The sequence below is a fragment of the Rhinopithecus roxellana genome, chromosome 1 (genome assembly GCF_007565055.1).
Source record: "Rhinopithecus roxellana isolate Shanxi Qingling chromosome 1, ASM756505v1, whole genome shotgun sequence".
Classification (NCBI taxonomy): Eukaryota; Metazoa; Chordata; class Mammalia; order Primates; family Cercopithecidae; genus Rhinopithecus; species Rhinopithecus roxellana.
Genome location: NC_044549.1, coordinates 202,358,295 through 202,377,516, shown reverse-complemented (window position 1 = coordinate 202,377,516; position 19,222 = coordinate 202,358,295). Strand labels below are relative to the sequence as shown.

Sequence of the window (19,222 nt, the reverse complement as noted above, 5' to 3'; positions counted from 1 at the left end):
CTCCTTCTTCCCTTGGCTCTAAAATACTTAACACAGGGCTCATATACAAGCATATACTCAAATAATATTGCTGACAAACTAATGTCTTCAAAGCTACATATATGAGTAAGATAACAGAAGTAACAGAAGTTTTCATATGTTCTCTAAGCACAGGACAAGACATCAACACGTTTTTGTTGGTAATTAACACAGCCTACTTAACAACAAAGATGTTCAAGTATACCGTGTTTTCTGGCTGAATTTGTGCCACCAAAATCCAGATCCCAGTGCACTGGTAGTTGTCTTATTTCTAGCTAGTTAGTGCTGGTAGAGAAAAGAAAAACAGTAGAGGCAACAGTAGGCCGGACCTCCACAGACGGTTTGGTTTGCAACATTTATTTGGGTAACACTTACACTGCCTTGGGTGGTACGTAAGTCTTGCCTTGCACTAGTAGCCCTCAGAGTGCTTTGTACATAAAAGTTTTCAGAAAATATTTTCTGAATAAATGATTAATTGGCTAAAAGCAATTAATAGCTATTTCAAATTCCATCCTATTTGGGAGTCACACAAAAGAAAAAAAAAAAAAACAACTTAGCTGTCCCTCAGTAAGGAGCTAACCAATTTTCTTATTTTAGTGCCAGGCTATTAAAGAAAATACTACATGCCAGAAAGAACAGGCAGTGATAATTCAGTTTCTACGGAAACCACTGCCTTCATAAAACTAGCAGTTCTTCATCCTCACAAAGAAGAAATTTTTTTTTCTTTGAGAGAAAAAAATCATTCTCTCTTTAGAAAATACAACTCAGTGACACTGCCACACGCTTCTTCCTCTCTTTGACTAGAGGTAAAGTGAGGTTGGAGGTACATGCAGGGACTTCCCCTTCCCCGCCAATCACGAATACACCAAGAGTGTGGAGAGGCCGCCCAGCTTCGGAGGCCAGGCTCTGAGCCCACAGTAGAGGAGAGAAGCACACTCCACTAAAGGGGCCATGACACCTGACCCCAGCCAGGGACCACGCAGCTCTGTGGGTCCTGAGCCCGCGCTGCAGCCTCATCACTCTCTGGTCAGCTCAAGCAGACCACTAAGTTGATGTGGGTGAACCCCTAGTTGAAGATCTGGATAAAAGCAGACCGAGTCTAAGCCAGAGAATTGAGGAGTGAAGAGAGGGGGAGCTACCCATCTGGATGGACTCAACGTGTCCCAAGTGAGAGCACTTAAGGAGCAGGTCCGAGACTCTCACCATCCAAGTGGAATTTAACATAATTCTGAAACTTTTTATTGATTTTTTTTTGGTACAAAAACAAGTATTGTTATTGCAAGAGAACTGATTTCAGGTGCTTCTGATGCATTAGATATTAGGTTGAGTAATTGCAATTTTTGCCATTACTTGTGCACCAACTTAATAGAATAAGGCCATTATTACTGACAGAAAAAAGTTTAAAAATATAAAAACAAATAACAACAAAAACAATGACAAGTTATAAGAAGAAGAATTTGCTGCATGTCCAGACACTGGTACTGAATGATCAGAGAAGAGCTGGCTAAAACCTTGGTACCTTAGCAAACTATGCAAATTTTTTTTTTTTTTTTTTTTTGAGACAGTCTCGCTCTGTCGCCCAGGCTGGAGTGCAGTGGTGAGATCTCAGCTCACTGCAAACTCCGCCTCCTGGGTTTATGCCATTCTCCTGCCTCAGCCTCCCGTGTAGCTGGGACTACAGGCGCCGCCACCACACCCGGCTAATTTTTGTATTTTTAGTAGAGACGGGCTTTCACCATGTTAGCCAGGATGGTCTCGATCTCCTGATCTCGTGATCCGCCCGTCTCGGCCTCTCAAAGTGCTGGGATTACAGGCGTGAGCCACCGTGCCCAGCCAACTACGCACATTTTTAAACAAAATAAGTGAGTCACAAGAAGAGTCAACTTCAGAACGTACTGGCCGGTTTGACGTTGGTTTCCATCCAGCTTTCTTTCTAGAAGATAAGGTCATACCCAACACATCTGGGAGTCCAAATCCAACAAATTTTCGGTAATTGCTGACTCAAAAGGAAACATTTCAAAACGGAGAACCCAAAGCATTCTTGTTTTATAAAGAGAAAAAATTTAATTTAAAAATGGATGAGGGAGAAGCAACTGATTACCTTGAATTGGATATAATTTTGAAACTTGTCAGAAAATATAGCCATGAACTTTCCTCTTTACCTATTATGCCAGCTATCAATTTACTGCCTTTCGACTCCAAACCTGCCCCTGTTTTTGCCTGCTCTGCAATAATGGAGCTGGACACAGAAACATTTCTCCTTTGCCAGCTGACATGATGTGAAGTTTTGTAGTAGAGGATGCTGGAGGGGTGCTGGAGGCAGAACGGGTTTCTCTGGCTGGTTCTGGTTGCTTCTCTAGGCTGGCTCCGGGGGAGGCACACCTTGGGCAGCTTTGCAGCAGAGTACCATGAGTGATGCCCTCATAAACAGCCCCCTCAGCACCCACCGGGAGAGCTTCCCTGGAGAGCTTTACAGTGAGTGCCACTGGCCTACCACCTTCCCACGAAGCGCCTTCACCAGTACCCTTGGGTTCTGAGACAGCACCTCTCATGGGCATGCTCCCTCAGCACCCCAGAGAACAGTTTCCCGGTGACAGTTGTTGGCATGCCACCTCCCCATGGAGAGCGTCCCCTGGCACCAGCTCAGGGCAGCTCTGGGCTTCAGGGAACCCGGCACCGGCTCAGGGCAGCTCTGGGCTTCAGGGAACCCGGCACCGGCTCAGGGCAGCTCTGGGCTTCAGGGAACCCCACCATCCAGTGAGCCAGGAGGTCTGGATCTCAGCCTTGGGGCTGTATCACTTCTTTACATCTATTCCCACCCCAGATGCTCCATCCCAGCCCCGGGGATAGTGGCTGCTCCTCTACCTACTCCTCCTGCGCACCCTTTTTTTTTTTTTTGAGACGAAGTTTCACTCTCGTCGCCCAGACTGGAGTACAGTGGCATGATCTTGGCTCACTGCAACCTCCACCTCCCAGGTTCAAGCAATTCTCCTGCCTCAGCCTCCAGAGTGGCTGAGATTCCAGGTGTGCACCACCACGCCCAGCTAATTTTTTTATGTTTAGCAGACATACTAAATGTTTCACCACGTTGACCAGGCTGGTCTCGATCTCCTGACCTCGTGATCTGCCCACCTCCGCCTCCCAAAGTGCTGGGCTCCCAGGTGAGCCACCGCGCCTGGTTTCTCCTGTGTGCTCCTGAGAGTCTTCTTTACTCCTCATGAGCCAGTTTCCCACTCCATGATTCCCACATTATAGTTCATCATTCTTTTTACTCAACTTTCCCTATTCAAATTACTGTGTAGTTTCTGTCTCCTGACTGGACCCTGACTAGATACATCTATGCAGAAGATGAAAACTCTGGAAGAATCTAGAAAGGAAGATAAAGAAACATTGATGCAGCTATAATACAAGAAGGTGGAGATGGGGGAAAAAATAACAACAACAAAACTCGAAATCCAAAGAAGTTGAAAAGACTGTCTGAGATTGGGAGCTTACGAAAGATATCGAACCCAACTTGGCAGACACCATCAGCAGAAGCAGACGACGTGAAAGAAGGCAGACACAAAAGGTGACGCATCACATAGCAGATAATTCCATTTATACCAAGTGTCCAGAAAAGGCATCTACAGAGACAGAAAGACGAGCAGCTGAGTGGGGCTGGAAGTGGGGACAGGAATTCACCGTAAAGTGACCCAAGGGATACTACTGGGGTGATGAAAATGCCCTCAAGCTGGATTACGGTGATGGCTGCACAACTTGGTAAATTTACCAAAAATCATTGAGTTGTACACTTGAAGTGGGTGAATTTTTTTTTCTTTTTTGAGACAGGGTCTTGTTCTGTCACCCAGGATGAAGTGCAGTGGCACGATCATGGCTCACTGTAGCCTCGACCTCCTGGAGCAATCCTCCTGGATTGCTTCCAGATGAAGCAATCCTCCCACCTCAGCCTCCAGAGCTCTGGGGCTACAGGTATGCACCACCACACACAGCTAATTCTGAAATATTTTTTTTTTTGTAGAGATGGGATCTCACTATGTTTCTCAGGCTGGTCTCCAACTCCTGGCCTCAAGCAATCCTCCTACCTCAAGCCTCCCAGCATGCTGGGATTACCAACATAAGCAGCCACTACGCCCAGCCTAAAAAGCAGCTTTTTAATTGAAAAACATTTCACGGCCGGGCGTGGTGGCTCACGCCTGTAATCCCAGCACTTTGGGAGGCCGAGGCGGGCAGATCATGAGGTCAGAAGATCGAGACCATCACGGCTAACACGGTGAAACCCCGTCTCTACTAAATATACAAAAAATTAGCCGGGCGAGGTGGTGGGCGCCAGTAGTCCCAGCTACTTGGGAGGCTGAGGCAGGAGAATGGCGTGAACCCAGGTGGCGAAGCTTGCAGTGAGCCGAGATTGCGCCACTGCACTCCAGCCTGGGCGACAGAGCAAGACTCCGTCTCAAAAAAGAAAAAGAAAAAGAAAAAGAAAAACATTTCACATTCTTAATGTAAAACCTGTCATGTGTATACAAATTTTTTAAAGCCCCAAAATGGGGAAAGAAGGATGCTAGAAAGACCAAATCAAGGCCTGCCTGGTGGTGAGAGCAGATCGGACATGCTCTGAGGGAGAAGCGGCTGACACTCAACATGTGCCCCCACAAAGGACTGGGACTAAACACACAGGAAACCAGTTAGAAAGGGAGTCAGGAGAACTCCTCCTGAGGCAGGGAAGACTCAGGTTAGATCAATGAAGAAAGGGAGTCAGGATGACTCCCCCTCAGGCAGGGAGGATTCGTGAGAATCAATGACAGTCGTTCAGGAGTAGGAAAAAAAGCAGCCTAATACTTTTACTTCTCTAATCTTAAAAACATTAAGTTGATACCATAATATTTGTACATATTGACAGGGCACATGTGATATTTTATGCATACAACGTGTAATGGTCAAAACAGGGTATTTAGAATATCCACTGATTGAACATTTATCATTTCTTTGTGTTGGGAACACTTTAGATCTCTTCTGACTACTCTGAAATATACAGTATGTCAGCCACAGCCACACTACTGTGCTACTGAACATTAGAACTTACTCCTGCCGGGCGCGGTGGCTCAAGCCTGTAATCCCAGCACTTTGGGAGGCCGAGACAGGCGGATCACTGAGGTCAGGAGATCAAGACCATCCTGGTGAACATGGTGAAACCCCGTCTCTACTAAAAAAATACAAAAAAACTAGCCGGGCGAGGTGGCAGGCGCTTGTAGTCCCAGCTACTCGGGAGGCTGAGGCAGGAGAATGGCATAAACCTGGGAGGCGGAGCTTGCAGTGAGCTGAGATCCGGCCACTGCACTCCAGCCTGGGTGACAGAGCGAGACTCCGTCTCAAAAAAAAAAAAAAAAGAACTTACTCCTTCTAACTGTATGGTTGAACCCACTAACCAACCTCTCCTTATGCCCCAACCCACCTCTTCCCCAGCCTCTGTAACTATCACTCTCTTCTCTACCTCCATGAGATCAACTTTTTTAGCTTCCACATGAGTGAGAAAACGGGAGCTCCTGTAATATTTGTCTTTATTGCTCTAAATCTTGATCTAATCTCACATAATTATTTCAAATTCCTAGTGCCCAACAATATTAACAGTTTTAATAAAAAGTTCTGGGCCACGTGTGGTGGCTCACTCCTGTAATCCCAGCATGTTGGGAGGCCGAGGTGGACAGATCACGAGGTCAGGAGTTTGAGACCAGCCTGGCCAACATGATGAAACCCTGTCTCTACTAAAAATACAAAAATTAGCCGGGCGTGGTGGCAGCTGCCTGTAGTCCCAGCCACTCTGGCGGCTGAGGCAGGAGAATTGCTTGAAACTGGAAGGCGGAGGTTGCAGTGAGCTGAGATGGTGCCACTGCACTCCAGCCTGGGCAACAAGAGCGAAACTCCGTCTCAAAAAAAATACAAAAGTCCTGAGTTTTGTTGTTGTGTTTGTGTTTTAAAGTCATTCTGAGCAGAAAACTACTACTTTCTTTCCATTAATCTCACCTACAGGAAACCTACTTGTTTGGATCACAAAACAAGAACAAGCATCTACTGCAGTAAATCCTACTTGTACACAAAGTCCCCAGAAGAGATGGCTTTCTAAAAACTGGCTCTGCAAATTCAAAATTCTAAAGAGACACTAAGCTTCATACCACTCTGTCCTCCTTCTGCTGTCTGAATGTGTGGCAGGAGCTTAGGACAGGTTTGAACTAAAATTCTTCATCTAACTCTTCCTTTCTAAACTGCACTACCTCCATCAGTCACAATGGCCACTAAACCTCAGTTTACCACCGTAGGGAAGGGGTCACCAAGGACAAACTTGATGAGGAAGATTGTCGGGGCCACATGAGGGAGAATCGGTGAGTATCTGAATTGCTCCTGGCTTGGTGTTCTGGCTCAGCTCCAGTTTCTTCCAACTAGTTCTCCAGCCCCCCCAGTCCTCGTAACCTTCACAGTTATCACGTGATTAAGTCTATACGAAAAAGCTGGTGCAACATTCACACACATGCGTCTACGAGCACATCCACGCTTGCAAGGTCGGCTACCTGAGAACATCGAGGCCAGTGACACTGACAGTCCGTTCTTTGATATGTGAGTCAGGTTAGATCCTTCACTACCATCTGTGTAATAATGATGACAAAAGGGGCCCTTTAGTATTCCAGCAGGAAATAAACTAATATTCTTTACCATGTGTTCCTGGAATCAAAACTTGCCATTTACTCCCAGACATGAAATGGCGTTTAGGAACTTACATCCTTGGGTAGGTGCTCACTCTAGCTTGGAGGAGAGTTATTGCTACTTCCTATGCCACGCCCAGCCTCAAGGACCTCCCACGGCAGTGGTTCTCAGCCACGGGTGACTCAGGCAATGACGGAGGCAATTCTGATTGTCTTCATACTGGGGAGGGGTCACCACCAGCCTCTAGTGGGTAGAGGCGAAGAATGATGCTAAACATCGTACAGTCCACAGCCCAATCCCTCATGGCAAAGAATGATCTGGCCCACGGGTTGGAAAACCCTGGCCTAACGTCTTTTCCTTTAAGGATTTCTGTTGTGAATCGACTAGAGAATTAGTTGATTGAACATCTCCTCAGGGCCCACAACCGCAGCAGCAGTTGCTAACAGGAGTGCGCTTTGGGCCTGTCTGTGGAGAGGCTCCTTACAGACTGCACAGCCTCCCGGATCCCTGCTCTGCTGTGGGAAACAGATGTGGTTGTCACGTGGACTGATCTGAATTTACCTCACTATTCTCCTCCTGAACTTCTGGCTGCAGATCCTGGGAGCGAGGTCAGACCCTCTTTCTTTTTTTTAATTAGGAGATGAAGTCAATCACAGACTGTGGTATAACAGAAAATAGATACTTGGTCTTTGTCTCCAGTTCCTGGTGAGAATTCCTAAAATTCTTGGAATTTCTTGAATTGTAGTAATATCTTTTATTATTCAAAAGAAGCCCCTTTCAATCATACCTGAGTTTATGCTAATGAGGAGACTCCTGGCAGGCCCCTAGACAGCTTCACAAGTGGGGGCTATCAAAAGAACCAACCACGTCATGAGAGGGCTGGAACTTTTACTCTCCCATCACCTCCAGGGAGGGGAGAGGGACTGAAGACTGAGTTCAATCACCAACGGCTGGTGACTTAATCAGTGGTGCCTATATAATGAAACGTCAATTAAAAACTTGGAACAATGATGTCCAGGCTTCCTGGATGGCGAACACATCAATGCACCTGGGAGGGTGGTGCCCCCGGACACCATGGGGGCAGGAGGAGTTCCTGTGCTCGTGATCTCTCCCTAGGCCCTACATACTTCTTCATGTGGCTGCTCGTTTGGATCCTTTACAACAGGCTATAACCCTAAGCTTTCCCAAGTTCTGGGTGTCAGTCAAGCAAATTATCCCACCTGGGGAAAAGGGGTCACTGGGAACTCTGAATTCGTAGTCAGCCTACAAGCAGAAGGGCAGGTAGCTTGGTGACCTGTGTCTGGCATCTGAAGCAGAAGTAATCTCACAGGACTGTAGCCTGCAGGATCTGTGCTAACTCCAGGCAGTTAGTGTCAGAACCAAACTGTAAGTCACCCAGCTGATGGTGGAGAATTGGAGAGGAGTTGGAGGATCACATACAAACAACCAACCAAACAAACAAAAGGAGTTTTAATGACTACCTATTGTTGTCACAAATAGAAATCAGAGACATTAAGGAGAACATAGAAGGAAGACTTCCTGAATACCTGGAAAATTTGTGAAAAAACAGTTTCTGAACAGGGAACAAACGTGTGGTTCCTCCATCTGGAGGCCTGTGCAGGCGAATGGGTTCTCTAGATTGTGTAAACAGGAAATCAAAGCCTCACACAACACAAGATCTATTTGTCATCACATTATAATGTTATAATGGAGAATTATAGATACAGTTCACCTCTGTCTATGTACACAAGGTTGTAACAGAGAATTATAGACACCATTCACTGCAGTAAGGAAACCACTCTTGGTCTCACCCATGAGGGAGGAGCATATGTCCCTGAACTGTTTGTGTGTGCGTGTTTGTTTTGCTGATGGGAACTTGAAGAAATCTATGACTTGCAGGAACGGGACCTTAACCTGATTTAACACAACTGCCTTCCCAGACTGGAACCCCACTGTTCCTCTATGCTGATACTTCAACAACAACAACAACAACAACAACAACAACAATAACAACAACAAGAGTCTGTGCCTGTGCTAAGCAACTGAGCACTGCAAGGGCAGAAAATTCAAGCTCTACTTTGTAGGCCTGATTTTGTTCCTTTTTTGTCCCCCTGCCCCCAATGATTCTGTTTGTCCTTTTCTCTTTTGAACACTTTGAAACAATTTCAGTTGTGTTATGGAACCCAAGAGAATAGGATTCTAATTCCAAGTGGAATGGACCAGCCCTACAAGCTGAAAGGAGGAGTCAGAGTGGGAACCCAAGAGAAAGATACCACTGAGGAGGAAGCATCAGGGTGACACCAGCCAGCAGCCACTCTGCCTGGAACACCTGCTTTCAGTGCTCTTTCCTACTGAAATTGTAAAGGGGTTTTGTTTTTAGCAGAATGCTTGTCCCTTACAATAGCTAGCAACAATCCATAATGAAGATCTTCTACTTAGGAAAAACTTTGCAGCTTATCATTCTAAATGGAAAGAAACAGGCAATAAAAGTTCCCTTGTAACAAAGTGTCACTTCTTACCTTGGATTTCAAATTCATCAACCTCATCAGCAGAGCCAGAGTCAGAGAGCTGTGCCGAATCGCGTGAGCTGAACTGGGAGCTGCTGGAGGTGACCCGAAAGCCTGTTATGTTTGAAAACAAAAAGGAATAAACAGGGCAGAAAGAGGTCTTCTTGTCCTTCCAGTGTCACAAGAAAAGGGACCTGGTATGACTTCAACAGAGAGAAATGGAAACTTTCCCTTTAGAAAGTTTCAAGGAAACAGAAGGTACTACTATCTGGAAAGCAAATCCGGGACGAGCGTGCTTAGGTCTCCTCATATCAGAAAACTATTTTGGAAGGGACCTATTCATATATATATATATATATTTTTTTTTTAGAGCTGGGGTTTCACCATGTTGGCCAGGAGAGTCTCGAACTCCTGGCCTCAAGTGATCCACCCGCCTCAGCCTCCCAAAGTGATGGGATTCCAGGCATGAGCCACTCCACCTGGTCTGGAAAGGAGCTATTTCTGATGTAGGAAACGGAGAGACTCTAGGATGAGTATTCCTAGTATGGTTAAAAAAAAAAAAAAGTAGGACTATATAGAAATGTCTTTCTGACAGCAGAGGAACCACTGGTTTGGGTATAACATCCCAAAGGAAGAGCCATAAGGCACCAAGCCTTATGCTGAAGCTGGGAGAATGTGGGAACAGTGTCCACACGCTGCACTGACTTCCGTGCTCAGCCTCCTGGTACACGGGGAGCAGGTTCTTGGTGCGGATTTGCTGGCGCCGAAGGCGGATCTTCTGCTTCAGCTCCTGGATCTCTCTGTCACTGTCTTCCTCTTCCTCCCCCTCCTCCAGGCACCGGCTCATCATGTTGCACTTCATTAGCTCGATGGCAGCGATCAAGGACTCTGAGATGCTGAAGTGGGCATTCTCCTGGGGGAAGGGGAGCAGCAAACAAGCAAAGGGTTAGAAGTATTGAATGACATACTCATTATAATGTTGGAAAGGGGAGTTTCCAAGATAGGAACTGTTTCTGTCAAAAACACCCTGGAGAAATGGACATTTCTACTACGAGGAAAGCTGATGGCTGGAAAACCTATTCCAGGTTTTCTTCACTCTCTTACTTTGCCAAGCCTGTCCCTTCCTGTCTCATTTCTACATAAAAATATGATAGAGAAGAGGCCCAGGATTTCAATCAGGTTCTTTCCCAAAATCATACACCTGTACACAAAATATTAAGGTAAATGTTATGTCTCAAGAAAAGAGTGTTTTGCAGGCTACAAAATGCTAGACAGATGTCATTTATTGCTTATCTGAGCCTTAGAACAAAAGATAGAATTTGATTCTGGAAACAGTATTTACCTAAGGCGCCCGGGTCAAGGGAACCACAACCATGCAGCAAAAACAATGCTGCCACACCCAGGGGCGCACACCTGTTAATCCCAGCACTCTGGGAGGCCCAGCCCAGGAGTTCAAGACCAGCCTGGGCAACACAGGGAGACACCCATCTCTACAAAAAATAAAAAAAATACCCAGGTGTGGTGGCACGTGCTTGTAAGTCCCAGCTACTTGGGAGGCTGAGGCGGGAGGATTGCTCGAGCCCAGGAATTTGAGGCTGTAGTGGGCCATGACCGTGACATTGCACTCTAGCTTAGGTGACAGAGCAAGACTCTTGTCTCAAGAAAACAAAAACACACACACAAACTTGATGCTTCTCTGCCCAGGCTGGCTTCTAAGAGAAAATCGCTAATATCTGGGACTCGATGAGGGGCCCATGCTCCCTGCAGAGTTCCTCACAAACAGAATTGCTGAGCTTCCCTCTACTGTGAACTTATCTTTACTGTAGTCTGTACCCATGTCACTGCTATATACCCAAGACCTCATCAGAACATATGGCACCACAGACCTTCAGACCCAATCTCCCAACTCATGAGCTCTTCATGAGGCCCTCAATTTCCCACCTTTTCCAGGTCGGCACAGCTGCCAAAGTCTTGCTCAGAGAGGTAGCTGATGAGGGACTGTCCTTCCGATGGTCTTCGGAACATGCCTTCCCCTGAGCACAGGTACCGACCACCTTCTGTGGGAAATGGAATGTGGATGAAACAGTCAAGCTTCTTCAGGAAGTCTTAAGCTTTTACCATTAAAGATCCTCCCAAGTCTTTCCAGGTAACTGGGAATTAGAGGTTGGAAGAAGATGTCTACCTTCTAAAAGCATTTATTGCACTTTGGGAGGCCGAGGCAGGCGGATCACCTGAGGTCAGAAGTTCGAGACCAGCCTGGCCAACATGGTGAAACCCCATCTCTACTAAAAATACAAAAATTAGCCAGGCGTGGTGGCTCACACCTGTAATCCCAGCTACTAGGGAGGCTGAGGCAGGAGAATAGCCTGAACCCGGGAGGCAGAGGTTGCAGTGAGCCAAGATCGTGGCACTGCACTCCAGCCTGGGCAACAAGGGCAAAACTCTGTCTCAAAAAAAAAGAAAAAAGATTTTCTTGTACTCTTAGAATCCCAGAGCACTAAGCCTTTTGGTTGGAAAATGATGGAATAAACAGGGAGAATCCTTCTGCCATCTAAAATCAAAGAGAACATGCTCTCCCCGTACCATATAATAAAGAAAAAACAAAATAAAAATGGAAAACTCTGGGCTGCGAGTCAGAAAAGACACAAATGGCTTCCTCCTCTGCATGATTTGCATGTAGAGTTTGTCTGCTGGTTATTAAGCCCAGATACTCCAAGTCCTCTTTTCAAGGTCCATCTCATCCACTCACAGAGCCATTCCGTATGGATCAGCTGACATGCCTGGTGCCAACACCCAGCGGGTAAGAGCGGGTAGGACCCCGAAGTCAGAGAGGAGCAAGAGAAATGGCAGAGCAGTGCGATTTCTAGCACAGGGGTTGAAAATGACAAAGAGCGACTGAGACTGTAACAGTATGTACCCTCCGTAGAGCTGAGATGAACCCCAAAGCTCAGAGCTTAGCAGGCACAAGGGGCGAGCAGAGAAAAGATACAGTTTTAGCCCTGGCCTTGGTAGTACTCACCATACTCCATGTACAGAGAACTGGGTGTGCTGACTTCACTGCTTTGAGCAGAGTAGGGCAAGGGGCCTCTCAACTTCGCCTTATCATTGCAGGATTCTAATGACGATGACCGCCAACGAGTAAAAACACACATACGAAGTGAGCAATAGACACATTTCCAACTTTGGAGTTTCAACATTTAACTGCACCCCTTCCCAAAGCCCTCCCAAGCAGGAGAGAGGTGGCACAACAATGGAACAGACCAAGGGTACAGAAACACAAGGAGGGAAGGAGATGGCCGGTCAGTACATTCTAAGTGGAAAAGAAGAAACGTGATCCACAATGGGGCAACATAAAGGAGAGAAAGAATCAAATCAAAATGGATTCATGAAATTTGCTTTTCTTTCCTTACATCTTTTAACCAAATATCACAGGAATATTAGCTGATTTCTATCCTCTTGACAAACCAATTTAGAAAAGTCTTTAGACGGTCAAACAAAGACAAGTGCATTGAAACTTTTCTGACATGTTGACATTAGGTTTTAAAGTAACATCAGAAGATTTACATTCACTAAGGAAATAAAATTCAGCAGTGTCCTAAAAAGAAGCATCAGGGCAGTGCTGGAGAAGTCGAGGGAGAGGCCCATAAGCAGCGGGCCCGTTACGGGGCTCAGCCTGGCCTTACTGAAGAAGGGAGGGAGGGAAAGCTGGCGAGACAGACAATGCTTGGGACAGGAAGAGTGAGAGCTGGGAGGGGAGAACAGTGGCAGTCAGGACTCGCAGGAATGAGAAACTGATATTCTTCACAAGGAAACACAACATTTCCAGGACCACAGAAGGAAGAACAGGTGAAAAAGCAGGTGGGTGCTTGAAAATGAGCAGGATGCTGTGGGAGAATGAATGACTGAGCTGCATCTAACCCATTTCCTCTACAGATGGTGCCAAGTTGCCAGCTACTCCTCTCATAAAAAATGCTACTCTGTGAAAGAGACAATTTTGTGTTTTTCTTGGGCCTCAAAGACTTCTGGTAGTCCTGGCCGTGGGCTCTGTTCCTTCCTACGGAACTGAGGACAAACTAGTAGTCACCACGATGCCTTGGTAAAAAACCATGACTTAGAATTCTCAAACAGCATACAACACAAACTCCACCACGACCTTAACCTCTTCATAACATGTGGCCATCCAGCCTTTTCTTACTGAGTTCACTTCTTCCTAATGCCGTCATTTAACTAATTCTTAGAATTCCCTTCCACTCACTTGATCCCGGCCTTCTTACAGTTTCTCATCTCCTTAGGAACAACGCTATTCTAAATGATGGTCCTACAGACGTTATTCCTCCTTAACCGTCTCTTTTCCAAGCTAACATACCCAATGGCCTCACCCACTTCCAGGAAGCCACGGATTTCAGCCCCCTCTCACTCCTCTGCCTTGCAGACACATTCCAGTGTTCAGCTCCATGAATTATGGTACCCAGGATGGAACACAAATCTCAGTTTGAACACCACCACGAACACCAAGGAAACACACCGAAATCACAAGAAAAATCCTATGCAATAGCTGGAATGGGGTGCAGGGATTTATAGGGAAGTGAAAACAGGTGAAAGAAAAAGGAAACGGAACTGCAGGAGAGGAAAAAAACACACACAAAAAAACAAAAAAGAAAAAACCAAACATGCAAGTCTATCTGAGACCACAGAAAGGGGTAAAATACATTCTGGTGTTAATTCAAGGAAAATAAAGTAATCCATAGGAGGTATTCAGTTACAAGAAAAATTCTGGGCCGGGTGTGGTGGCTCAGCCTGTAATCCCAGCACTTGGGAGGCCAAGGCAGGAGGATCACTTGAAGCCAGGAGTTCAAGACCAACCTGGGCAACATGGTGAAACCCTGTCTCTACCGAAAAAAAGAAAAGTGAAAAAATTTTAAAAGAGAAAAAAGTCTGCCACTGATTCATCACGATGCCTCAGACAAATAGCGGCCTCAGTTTCACCTCTGGCCAAAACTGAACTGATAAGTCTTGACTCTGCCTCTCAGAAGCTGTTGAGAGACTGAACGAGGCGTTTGGAATTGTTTATAGAAGACACATATGAAAAACTGGTATCATTTTATAGACAGTTCCAAGCATCACAAGAAGATCAGACTAGCCAGACTTGATTTGACACCAGACTGAAGAAGGTTCTGAACTAAGAAAGGTGGTCACAGAGCAGAGCAAAGAGGAAGTGGAGGACCAATTCCCAAACCTGCAATGGGATCTTCAACTATAATGGTGATATTCCTGGGACCTCCTGTAGGTAGTCAGACAGGTGCAGAGGAGAGTCCAGACAGAGCAATGAGAACAAAGAGGAGAAAAAAGTGTCCTAAATTTTACCCAGCAGAAGTGGGGATGGAACTCCCAAGAGGAAGCCCCAGTTGTGAAGGACGGATGGCTCGTCCAAGAGCTGTGTGTGACCCATATTTCCTCAGATACTTCTGCACACATTCTCGCTGGCTCCCTTTTCCAAGGCAGGATTCCACTGGAATCCATATGGATTCAAGAATGGGGTGGGAAAGTTTTACATGCTCAAAGGCCAGTGGCTTGGAGTACAGCAGACATCAGGCCTGCAGCAGCAGATGTGAAGTGAGGGTCCAGCCCAAGTCATCTTCACATCTAAGAAAGCTCATGGGAAGACAGGCTTTGATTTGGAGATTCTTTTCCTCAAGATTTCCAACAACTTAAATCACATTCTTGAGGGAAAACAAAGACAAAAGTTGGTAATTCTGAAGGTTTCAGATGAGGGCCTAAGCTCTCACCTTTCCAGAAATTACAGAGAAAGCAATGCTATCTCCAGTTGCTAAAGAAAATCCTTTTTTTTTCAGGTCACTGAATTTTTTATATTTTACTTTTATATCTTATTTCTGGGGCTTTTGTGACCCAGAATGGCTTTGAGCACAAAGCTCCATGCTATACTTTCTCTTATGGAGATCCTGCCACAAACAAAACCCAACCAAAGCCTGCCGGATACCACAAGCCACAAGATGATGGCAAGGAGAAGGCAAAAGCAAGGAGCCCCACCTTTCCCACGTGCAGGCTGCCCCTCCTCTCAGATGGTGTTTGGTGAGGTCCCAGTGGCCAGGGCCTCCTCATCTGACTGCCTCTCGGTCTGAATCAGTGATGCGGCCGTTAGCCCCACCTACTCACCTGCTGGGTCGCATCACCCCACCCTCACTATCGCCTTTGTTTTAATTAGAAACCCCAGTATCTCTCTACCTCTTACATTGGTATTACACCTGATATTATTACACCCTGGTCAAACTTCTAAGACGTCACAGGAAATGACAGAACTTAATGGGATTATTTTTAAAGCTCTCTAATACTTTCCCTGATCCAAGAGATACTTTGAAAACTCGAACTGTGATGAGTCACGCTATCGTCTGATGTTACTAAACTGGTAAAGAATCCAGGAAAACATTTAATATTAGCAATGTATAAAGAAACAAACATAAATAGAGATTCTGAGTCTTGGTATTTCATTATAAATTTCCTTCATTACAAAACAAGATGTTATATCGTCAGAAACAGAACACCTCTCTCTGCCATCTGAGAAGTCCCCATAACAAGGCCTCTCTTCACTCTCAATTTAGGGCCATCTTGCTAACTAGCAGCTGGTGTTCCTCATTACCTGGAGCTCCTCTGGAGGCAATGCTGGTATCCGAATGGGAGCGAATATGGCTCTTCTTTGCCCCACTGGTGACGGCGAGTGTCTGCCCCTCTGAGAAGCTGGACCTGCGGAGGACACTGGACAGCTGGCTCTCCTCACCTCCCTCCTGGTCCCCTAAGGAAGAGGCAGCAGAATCTGGCTTCTGGGAGCTGCTGGAGGAGAACAAATTGGAGCTGCTGCTCTCGGCATTGCTGCTGTGACTCTGACAGCTGGCAGTCCGGCCTCGGGGGTCCAAGTTGCCAATGGCCAGGTACTCAGGCCCCTCACTGGCATCACTTGGGGAATCATTCTGGCTGCTGACCCACGATGCCTCTATGGGGCTGGTCAGAGTACTGGAGCTCATCTCATTTGGGGTTAAGGGGGAATCCCTGGCTAGTGCAGAGACTGAAACTGGGAGGGCTTGGATGGTTTGATCCTCTGCTGGTGAGATGTGCCCTCTGCTTTCTTGAGGTTTCCGGGGAGGGCCAGAGAGTGAAAAGGAAGTAGATCTTCTCTCTAGAATATAAAAGGAAATGGTAAGGGGAGCAAGGGTGAGGTGGAATCCTGCAGTATGTATGAAGGACTTCTTTACAGCTAAGGTTCAAACTTTCTATTGTTACTGGGTGCCCAGGACATAAGATGTCACCTCAGAAACGGCAAGTCAAATAAAGTATAAAATTATTTAGAAGCAGCTGAGTCAAGAGTATGGGCTCCTGAGACAGTGGCTTTATTGCTTATTAGTATGCATTCCTCATCTGAAAAATGAGCAGTAAGAGGACTGTTTGAAGGCTCAAATGGGATAACACGTACAAACTGAATACAACAGAGCCTAGTACATGATTGGCAATCAATGAATGTTAGCTAGTATTGAAAGGCCTTCTTGGCAACGTGGATTAGAAACCCAGAGGAATCTAAAAACATCTCTCCCTTCTGTTACTTCATGATTCTACTGAATTATTTCAGGCTAGTCACTATATAACTTGTAAAGATGTCCCTTATTAAGAAAAACTGTACCAACCAAAGGCTCAATTTTCCAAGCCTATGAGCAACCACAAAGTCTTCTTACTTTCCAGGGCTGGGGATGAATGTAATGACCACTTTTCCTGTCTCCATACCTGAGCCATTGTTGGGCATGGATTGGTGGAGGCTTGAAAAGGACCCAAAGTAGGAATGCTGAGCATAGCTGGTTGGAGGGGTGTATGTGGAACTGGGCAGGGCTGTCAGGCTCTGGCTCTTTGTCACCAGGAGTGGGCTCTCGTGCTTTCTGGCAAACTAAAAAGCAAAACAAAACCAAAGAATGTGTCAGAGTTAAGGACAGAGGACCTCAGAGTGGGGGCAATGCAGTACTGCAGAAATGCTGGTAGAAGCTACCTTTGCAGTAGGCCTGGACTTTAGCCAGACCTGTAGATACAGCAAGGCTACCTTCTACTATAGTATGTAATTTACAACTGTGAAACCATAGCCTCTGCACTGGAATCCTTCCAGGTGTTAAACCAGGAGTGCTTTATTACAGAGGCAGCACAACAAAGTGCTTAAGATTATGTATGTGGAATCAGAAGGCAGACAGACTAGGGTTCAAATCAAGGCCCTGACACTTGTCAGCTATTTGATCTAAACTCTGGACCACATATCTACTCTGTGCCTCAGCAGCCTCCTTTATAAAATGAGATCAATGTCCACTTCACAGAGTTACGAAGATTCAATGAGATGATCCATGTATCATACACAGCACCATGCCTGACACAAAGAAAGTATTCAATGGATAGTAACCAACAATCAAAATTAAAAGAATCAGGCCGGGCGCAGTGCCTCACGCCTGTAATCCCAGCACTTTGGGAGGCCGAGGCAGGTGGATCACTTGACGTCAGGAGTTCAAGACCAACCTGGCCAACATGGTGAAACCCCGTCTCTACTAAAAATACAAAAATTAGCCGGTGTGGTGGTGCAGACCTGTAATCCCAGCTACTCGGGAGGCTGAGACAGGAGAAACACTTGAACCCAGGAGGCAGAGGTTGCAGTGAGCTGAGATCATGCCACTGCACTCTAGCCTGGGTGACAAAGTAAGACTCTGTCTCAAAAAGCAAATCAAAACAAAACAAAAACAAAAAACAAAATTAAAAGAATCTGGAGAGACAGGGGATTCTCTTCTCTAAGAAGTAGGGACTCTGATTCCATTCTAGCTAAGGCACTGACTGGAGTATTAGTCATGGGATAAGTTAATTTTAGGCAACAGATTTTCTTTGTACTATAAAATTTTCTTTACATCAAAGAAAAAAACATGAAAAAACTGACCCCATATAACATTAAGCTATGCCAGGTCTGACCCTAAACCCCGCCCAATTCAGAACCATCCCTCTTTCCCCGGATCTCTGTCAAGGCGTGGTATCCTTTGTCAAAAGATACCACCGATTTAACAAAATCGACCTCCCCACTCCCCAGCTTAGGTCTACTAAGCACAATACCTAAGCTCAGACTTTCTACTTCAGTAAGTACTTAACGGTACCTCCCCTTCTCCAAGCATTTTAAATGAAAGCCAGCCGGGCGCAGTGGCTCACGCCTGGAATCCCAGCACTTTGGGAGGCCGAGGCGGGAGGATCATGAGGTCAGGAGATCGAGACCATCCTGGCCAACATGGTGAAACCCTGTCTCTGCTAAAAATACAAAAAAATGGGTGGGTGGCGGGGGTGGCGGGCGCCTGTAGTCCCAGCTACTCGGGAGGCTGAGGCACGAGAATCGCCTGAACCCAGGAGGTGGAGATTGCAGTGAGCCGAGATCGTGCCACTGCACTCCAGCCTGGGCGACAGAGCAAGACTCTGCCTCTAAAAAAAAAAAAAATGAAAGCCTTTCAGCTCACAAAAATGGCTAAGTAAAAAACCAGTTTGCTGTAGAGGGTTCCATCACGATGAGGTCCAGGGACCCAGCACAGACATGGATAATCCCTTGTCTCCTTTACCATGGATGCATCTATCTGAGCCAGGAGGCGGGGGTTGTTCTGTTCCACTGCTTCCAGGCACTGGAGCATGGCTGTGACGTGAGCATCACTTAGCAGGAAAGCAGCATCTGGGGAGAGAAAAGCTACCACAGTGATAGAACCCAACAGCGAGGTCTTGAGAGAAGCTCGAGGAAGGAGAAAGGGAGAGGTAAGGAGGAACTGGGAGGAGTCCTGCCACTGTAGGGTGAAGGGAAATCAGAAACAAAGTAGAGAAGAGGCTAAAGAACGTGGAGTACAGCAAAGTGGCCAGGACAAGAGGCTTCAAAGTCAGAAAAATCCAGATTTGAATCCTGGCTCTGAGTGACTTTGGCCAAGTCGCTTAACCTTCTGGAGCCCTGT

General features: G+C 46.2%; 1 protein-coding gene across 4 annotated transcripts in view; it reads right to left on the bottom strand.

The window, feature by feature from the left end:
• Positions 1–19,222, bottom strand: part of RUBCN (rubicon autophagy regulator) — a 56,363-nt gene that overhangs the window by 10,169 nt on the left and 26,972 nt on the right. For 2 of the 4 annotated variants that reach the window (XM_010381217.2, XM_030936688.1), the window contains 7 exons: positions 18,845–18,951; positions 17,007–17,163; positions 15,874–16,407; positions 12,238–12,333; positions 11,160–11,275; positions 9,924–10,131; positions 9,231–9,332 (listed from right to left, as the gene is read on the bottom strand). In XM_010381217.2, the coding sequence (XP_010379519.1) occupies positions 9,231–9,332; positions 9,924–10,131; positions 11,160–11,275; positions 12,238–12,333; positions 15,874–16,407; positions 17,007–17,163; positions 18,845–18,951 (1,320 nt within the window). Of the gene's footprint in view, positions 1–6,578; positions 6,654–9,230; positions 9,333–9,923; positions 10,132–11,159; positions 11,276–12,237; positions 12,334–15,873; positions 16,408–17,006; positions 17,164–18,844; positions 18,967–19,222 lie in introns of all 4 variants that reach the window. The other 2 variants (XM_030936690.1, XM_010381216.2) reach the window with 2 other exon arrangements.